Below are 7,331 nucleotides of genomic sequence, written 5' to 3'. Positions count from 1 at the left end.
TAATAAAAAGAGTAAACAGGTAAAACACAGGGATTAGGAAAAAAGTATGAAGAGTATAAAGAGTATGAAATTATGTATATAATTGATTTGGTATTAGGATATATATTTGATAAGGATGAAACATTAACTTGATGACTGTGAATATAAACAAGCTAAACAGTAAAGTTGATACAGTTTTTGATAAACCTGTAGGAGCCATGAATTGGTTTGTTGCAATGATGAATGGGTTTATTGTTATTATGATGATTATGTTTGGTTATGTTGATTGTTTATCACTGGGGTACGTGGATGATTGAGTGACAGGCATGGGGTGGACACATGGTTACCTCAAAAGCATCACCTGTTAACCTGCTGACAACAGAGAGAGAGGGTGTTGGAAGCCGTATTTTTTGTTGACCGCATTATTCACTCTATTTGTTTTGCTTTATTTTGATCGCTGTGATTATGTTGCTATAAGTTTGAGCACCCAGGATATTTATGTTGCTTTAAGAAAACCCCTTAAAACACATTGTTTTGATCCAGCAAATATTCCTATATTTTTCCGGTTATTGTTATAGTTTCTTTGATTGCGGAATACAGAGTGATCTATAGAGTTAAAGATGAAATAAAAGGTTCCATGTGTACTGTAACTGTTTTACTGTTGTATCCTCTTTAGATCATCAATGCTGAACAGTGTTGTCACCAACCAGTGTCCACAGCAGAATTACTCCACCAAAAGTACCTGACAGTTGACCCTGAAGACAGCCATGATGCTACAGACAGGAAGCTGGCATTGTTTCTCCTTCTTATTTCTGTTGTTCACGCTTTATCTTAATCCTATACTGGCTTACTTCCTGAAAAACTGCACTGTTTACTCTTACAAAGTCACTGCTGGAGTATCAGTGAGTTGTGAACAACTTAATCTTGTTAGCATACCAGAGGACATTCCCAGAGACGTTATATCATTAAGCCTAGAGTTCAATAATATCCAAAAGATACACAGGACAGATTTTGAACCACTGTCAAATCTCTCAGATTTGGATCTGAGTCATAATTCAATAACTCATGTAGAGGACGGTGCTTTTGTACCTTTGGTGCAACTTAAAGAGCTCCGTATGGACTATAACAAACTAGCAACACTGACAGACAATATGTTTCAGGGACTGTCTAACCTCTTGATACTGAACTTGGATGATAACAATATCACATCCATCAAACCTGCTGCCTTCCAGTCACTCACCAGCTTACAGGAACTAAGTCTGACACCTAATCAAATTACAGATATGATCCCCGTCTTACAACTACCAAGCTTACAGGTGCTGATCATCACGTTTGTTGAGTTAGAGTCTTTTCAGTCAAAAGATCTGCCATTAAACATGTCCTCTGAGCTCAGGAAGTTGAGAGTGATTGATCACTCTCAAACTCCACGGTCGATAAAAAAGTTTAGCATCACAACAGCTGTATTTCCACATCTTAAGACAATAGAAATGTTAGACTGTTGGAATGGTATTGGATGGGAGTGGGACATACCAGACAAGTATTTTCTAAGGAATATAACTACAGTGTATTTGAGTTGTTTTATTAGGAGTCATAACTCCATCAGAAAGGTTCTACAGAGCCTTGATTCACTGGAGAACCTACAGCTGGGGTTGGATGTGTTGATAGACAAAGATCTCCTAAATATTATCTGCAAAATACCCACACTGAGGGCACTCAGTGTAAATGATAACATTGGTGACAGTCTTAGTAAAACACTGTCACATTGTACTCAGCTTACCAACCTGGATCTATCAGCTAATGGCCTGACAGAACTGTCTAAGGATTCAATAAAACAAATGAAACAATTGAGTCACCTGAACCTCGGCAACAACCAGCTTTCCAAAGTTCCAGACGAGGTTAAGAATCTCTCCATGCTTCAAATCCTCGACCTGAGTAGCAATCTTATTAGGGATTTAAGCTGCTCAGACTTCTTAAATTTAACCAGACTCACACATCTTCTTCTAAATAACAACCACATATTTGAACTCAAACCGTGTTTTTTTCAACATCTTAATGAATTAAAGGTTCTAACTGTGATTCAAAATTTAATTAGCTGGTATGGTGCCACATTCAAGACTGGCCTACACAAACTAGAATCTTTGGATTTAAGAATGAATGACATCGGATCGCCCATGGAAGGGGATTTCATGAGTCTGAAATCGCTCAAGCAATTAGACATGGAATGCAATAACTTGTATGCCTCCGATCCATGGAAGAGCAACTATTTAGAAGGACTAGATGAACTTGAAACTCTTAGTCTAAATTTTATTAACCCGTTAAAAATGACATCTTCAACTCCCCATGAGTTACAATGGCAAAACTATAATGCCACCTTACTGCAGAGCCTGAAGAGTTTAACAATACCATCCAGTCCACAAGACTTTCCATATATTGTATGGCACATGCTCTCAGATATGAAACATTTGGAAGATTTATATGTTGAGCATGGTAAACAACTGGACCCAGACTCATTTAAATATGTACCACAGCTGAAGACTCTTTCCTTAATAAACTGTAATCTAACGTCCCTGGATTTCCTGGCACAAGTCAATCTGACTAGACTCTCCTGGCTGGACCTGAGCCAGAATGAGTTGACGGTGATCAATGTCTCTGTGTTCAGTTTTCTCCCTGCTCTCAGGTATATTAACATGAATGACAACCCCTTTGCTTGTGATTGTTCTAATGCTGACTTTCTGCAGTGGATGCTGAACAACAACCAAACACTGGTAGTTGACGCTCACCGCTACACTTGTGCCTATCCTCTGGCTAAAAAGGGAACCAGGTTTCTGGACTTTGACTATCATTCCTGTTGGGTGGACACTAGCTTCATCTGCTACATTTCCTCCACTTGTGTGATTGTGCTAACTCTGCTCACATCCTTCACCTACCACTTCCTGAGGTCACATCTTCTCTATACCTACTACCTCTTCCTGGCCTTCCTTCATGATGCCAAGGAAAGAAAGAGGGGGTCTCCTCAGCGCTACGATGCCTTCATCTCCTACAACGTTCACGATGAGCTCTGGGTTTGCAGAGAAATGCTTCCAGTGCTGGAGGGAGAGCAGGGCTGGAGACTATGTCTGCACCACCGAGACTTCCTACCAGGTACAAACATCTCTCTGTCCCCAAGTAATACTGTATTTATCTAAATATATCTTTAGGAACCCCCCCCCCCCCCGTATGAAAAACGGTGTCGTCTTTGGCATTTTCATTACAGTATGTAGGCTAATAATATCTATCCGTCTCTCAAGATGTGAAATATTTTTTTAAAGGACAAGACCACTTTGGTAGAGGTTTGGGTTGTGTAGTTACCTTGCCACGATGTAACTCCAAGGGTGGACAATAAATCAAAAATAATTTCTCCATTGATTAGAAATTGATAATTCAAAATATGCTCCTCATTGACTTACATTGTAAGTTAAAACAGCTCCCAAAGTCTTTTTTAGCACATAAACGAACACAAACAAAGCTGATTCAGACAATATAGAACATCACAAAACCCGGTACTGTTTTTTTTTTTAATAAACATTTCAACTTCCTGCTGATTTTACTATTTGAAGATCCGGATCCGGATCTGTGGATCCAGTCTGGGTTTCCTTCTTAGTAAAATAGCTAAATCAATAGGAAGTTAACATTTTTATTACAAAAAACTAACTGGTGATGTTATATACTGTCTGAATCAACTTTGTTTGCGTTCGTTTACATGCTGAAAGAGTGACTTTGAGAACTGTTTTACCGGACAATGTAAGTCAATGAGGAGCATATTTTAATGATCCATTTCTAATCAATGGAGCAATTTCTTGTCCACCTTTGGAGTTACACCATGGCAAGGTAACTACATAACCCAAACCTCTACAAAAGTGGTCTTGCCCTTTAATGTGGTTTGAATAATGTCTGTACGTCTTGTTGGCAGGTAAACCCATCATAGAGAACATTACAGATGCCATCTATGGCAGCAGAAAGACCATCTGTGTGATCAGCCGTCATTACCTGGAGAGTGAATGGTGCTCTAGAGAGATCCAGATGGCCAGGTGGGGGCGCCATTTCTGTGATGTTTCACTGTAAAATCCATGAAAAATATATGATGGCAACATTTACATCATCATGATAATAATAATAGAGTAACTAGCAGCAACCAATTTGATGGATAATTACATTAATAATTAATAATTGTTAAACAGTTAAATCCTTTAATTTGAATACGTCTATGATTTTCATGTTGCCATATTGGTAACCATTTTAGAAAAGCAATAAGCCATACAAGGCTGTGGTTTACTGTGGTGTTAGAACAGCTATAAGAGGGTCTGAAAGGCTGTGGTTTACTGTGATGTTAGAACAGCTAAGAGGGTCTGAAGCACTGTGCTCCTTGACGGGCCTCACTTCTCATTTCCAGGGTAAACCACAGCCTCTTGTGGCTTATTTCTTTAATGAACTGCTGTGGATGTAGAACAATGTAAAGAAGAACAAAAGATAAGGGTGCTGTAATCAAATACAAAACACTGTGGTGGATCACAGTGGTATCAGAGCTGGAGGAGGGTAGAGGCTCCATCACAATGATTATGTCTCCCTACAATCCAGGATGTTTTGTCACATTGTTTGTGATTTGGTGCCTTGCATTACAGAGGAATTGAACATTCACTGAATGTGTGTTTTCTGTTTGTGTGAATGTGTTTGTTGATGATACCCACCATCAGAATATCCTCTTCATTTGGACCAAGCTTCCCTTATTCAGGTCTTAAAGTTTATCCACTACAATATTCAATGGTTTAAAGTTCTGAAGTGGATTACAGTGTAGGCTTTAGTTTAAAGAGTCTCTTTGTCAAACCACAACAAACACTCTTTACCTCCCAAAATGGAACCCCCACAGCCTCACTTCCTTCCTTGAACTGTTCTACCAGCTATCACTTCCTGGAACTTTTACTACATGTGCTGCTTTTCCCCCACAGCGCCCCCTATGGAATGAACCCTGACAACAGAGAATGAATGGATGTTTTCATCAAAACAAAACAAAACAAAACATTACATTTAGGTGTTAAATATTCAACCAACTGTTTAACCAATATATTCCCTTTGTTATCACCAAGTATGTTATGAGTCATTCAATATCAATAGATGGACAAGAAATATATCCTTTCAGACATTTATGTGGCAGTGTCACACTATAAACTTAACCGTTATTTACAGAAAATAAAGTCAATATGTTTAAATGCAACTAGTAGTTTGTCTCAGTGTAAATAAAGTGTTACTTAAAGTAAATGAAAGTTGACTGAGTGTAAATGTCCTCTGGTCTCCTGTGTGCAGCTACCGTCTGTTTGATGAACAGAAGGACGTATTGATCCTGGTGTTTCTGGAGGACATTCCAGCCCACCAGTTGTCTCCCTACTATCACATGAGGAGGCTGGTGAAGAGACACACCTACCTGAGCTGGTCCCAGGCTGGACAGCACCCTGGACTGTTCTGGCAGAACCTACGCAGAGCTCTGGACACACCTCACACTGACCTGGGTTTGAATGAATAATCTGATATTTACTGTAATTATGTTACAGTGAATGTGAATGAAAGGGGAATCTGGTGGGGAATTTTAATAGATTTTGAAGGGGAAAATCGTCCTGTCGGGGATGGGGGAGCGTTCGTTTCGTTGTTTGCTGTTAACATTAACAGTGTTACCTGCATAGATATAGAAACCTAGACACCTCATTGGCCTCTGCAGTTCATTGGAGCGACTTGTATCGCGGCTGCCATTTTAGAGGGGGCACGCTGCCACTCAAAGTGACTGCTGGCCAATCACAGCCCGTTGACTACTGGCCAATCACAGCGCGTCTTTTCCAGGACTTGTCAGAATCTAGTTGTCCCGGCCCCACCTGCCTCTGATTGGCCTACCCGAACGCCCCCTTCTGTGACGCACGAGGACATTTCCAGCTTGCCCTGCAGAAGCGGAAGTGCGCCCGAGATACAGACGCCTCAGAGCCAGAGGAGGCGTTTACCTTTATATGTCTATGGTTACCTGCTTGTATTTTGTATTCAATATGAACTTTTAAAGCACCTCTCACCTCTTCAAGTAATTGTTTATTTGTTTTGGCAGTTTTTTTTTACTTAACTGGAAATGATGTAACTCATTTAACTTTATATTTAACTTTCTGTAGGATTATATAATTTTGTTGTACTTTGTAATTTATTTTAATGTAATCCCCTTTCATGACATGTATTGTTTATTTAGCAGTGATCATGTACAATTAAAATAAGTCATTACAAATAATACATTACCGATAATAGAGGCTGGTGAGATCATGACAGTGTGGTTTAAACCATTGTTTGGTGAAAATGATGAAGGTGGACGTTTTGTTTTGATTTGTATTGATTTACCAGAAAAAGTGGATTGTTCAAATGTTTTTCTCCTGAATACAACATCTCACTGAGGCTCTATTCTCCCCAACTTTACTTTTACATTCATGGCTTCCTCATTACCATATTAATCAGCTTTGATACACATGATGTATAATCTACATTAATTAATGGTATTATTTGCTCATTTAAATCATTCATTATTTGCATTATACTAATTTACGTACGTTTTACTGATCATGTTGCTCCTTTATATACAAATTGTATTGAATATATTGCTTTGGTAATTAGTGTCTTTGCTAAGATGGATTTTTATGCTTTTATTGATAACTTCTAATACATATTTAACAAGCATTTGATTACTGTGACACATGATTTCTACTGATTTGCTCATTTTGATAAAATACATATTATAAGAGAGAGAAACAGAGAGAGACACTCTATATCACTGATTTAACAGACCACAGGTTGTCCATACTCCATATCACAGAGTGAGTGGATGGAAATGGTTGTTCAGTATGAGAGATCCCGCTAGGGGCGTTGTGGGGAAAAGCTAGAGAGGGAAGGAGAGAAGAGAGAGAGAGAGAGAGAGAGAGAGGGAACGGTCTGTTGGACAGCACTGTTTGGCTGAGAGACTACAGTAAAAGTTATTGAGAAGAACCTATAGCCTACAGTGTTGAACTGAGTATATTCTGCACCCACACCCACGTCGCTTACACTAAGCGCTACGGGCTTAAGGTGGAGTCTGACCTTGTAATCTTGTTGTTCAAACTGACTGATAGGTTATGTCCTAGTTCCACTAAAGTGAAGCATTTCTGCATTTTCGTCACCTTGTGAACTCTCAGAAGCACTCGGCTCACCTTTGTTCTTTGAAGTATTTCTGCATTTTTAGGGTGCTTCCTCTTTCACTGTTTGTCACCCCATGTTATATCTGAGGTAGTCTCGCGTAGCCAGACAACTATTCCACAATCTCT

At 39.2% G+C, this 7,331-nt stretch overlaps 1 protein-coding gene across 1 annotated transcript; it reads left to right on the top strand.

The window, feature by feature from the left end:
- The first annotated feature begins 665 nt into the window (after positions 1-665).
- LOC308075979 (uncharacterized protein) lies at positions 666-5,604 on the top strand. Its single transcript, XM_080416027.1, has 3 exons — positions 666-3,120; positions 3,929-4,046; positions 5,317-5,604. The coding sequence occupies exons 1-3, from the start codon at positions 747-749 to the stop codon at positions 5,531-5,533; spliced, it is 2,709 nt and encodes a 902-aa protein (XP_080272153.1). The 5' UTR covers positions 666-746; the 3' UTR covers positions 5,534-5,604.
- The last annotated feature ends 1,727 nt before the right edge of the window (positions 5,605-7,331 follow it).

This window comes from Gymnoscopelus braueri, assembly GCF_963280865.1.
Source record: "Gymnoscopelus braueri genome assembly, chromosome: 20".
Classification (NCBI taxonomy): domain Eukaryota; kingdom Metazoa; phylum Chordata; class Actinopteri; order Myctophiformes; family Myctophidae; genus Gymnoscopelus; species Gymnoscopelus braueri.
The sequence above is the reverse complement of the archived record's forward strand: the minus strand, read 5'-3'. Positions and strand labels throughout refer to the sequence as shown.

Excerpts from the sequence above, each read along its gene's own strand:
- LOC308075979 (XM_080416027.1), top strand. The coding sequence starts at position 747 with ATGATGCTACAGACAGGAAGCTGGCATTGTTTCTCCTTCTTATTTCTG. Across the intron at positions 3,121-3,928 it reads CCACCGAGACTTCCTACCAG|GTAAACCCATCATAGAGAAC; the intron begins GTACAAACATCT and ends TCTTGTTGGCAG. Across the intron at positions 4,047-5,316 it reads AGAGAGATCCAGATGGCCAG|CTACCGTCTGTTTGATGAAC; the intron begins GTGGGGGCGCCA and ends TCCTGTGTGCAG.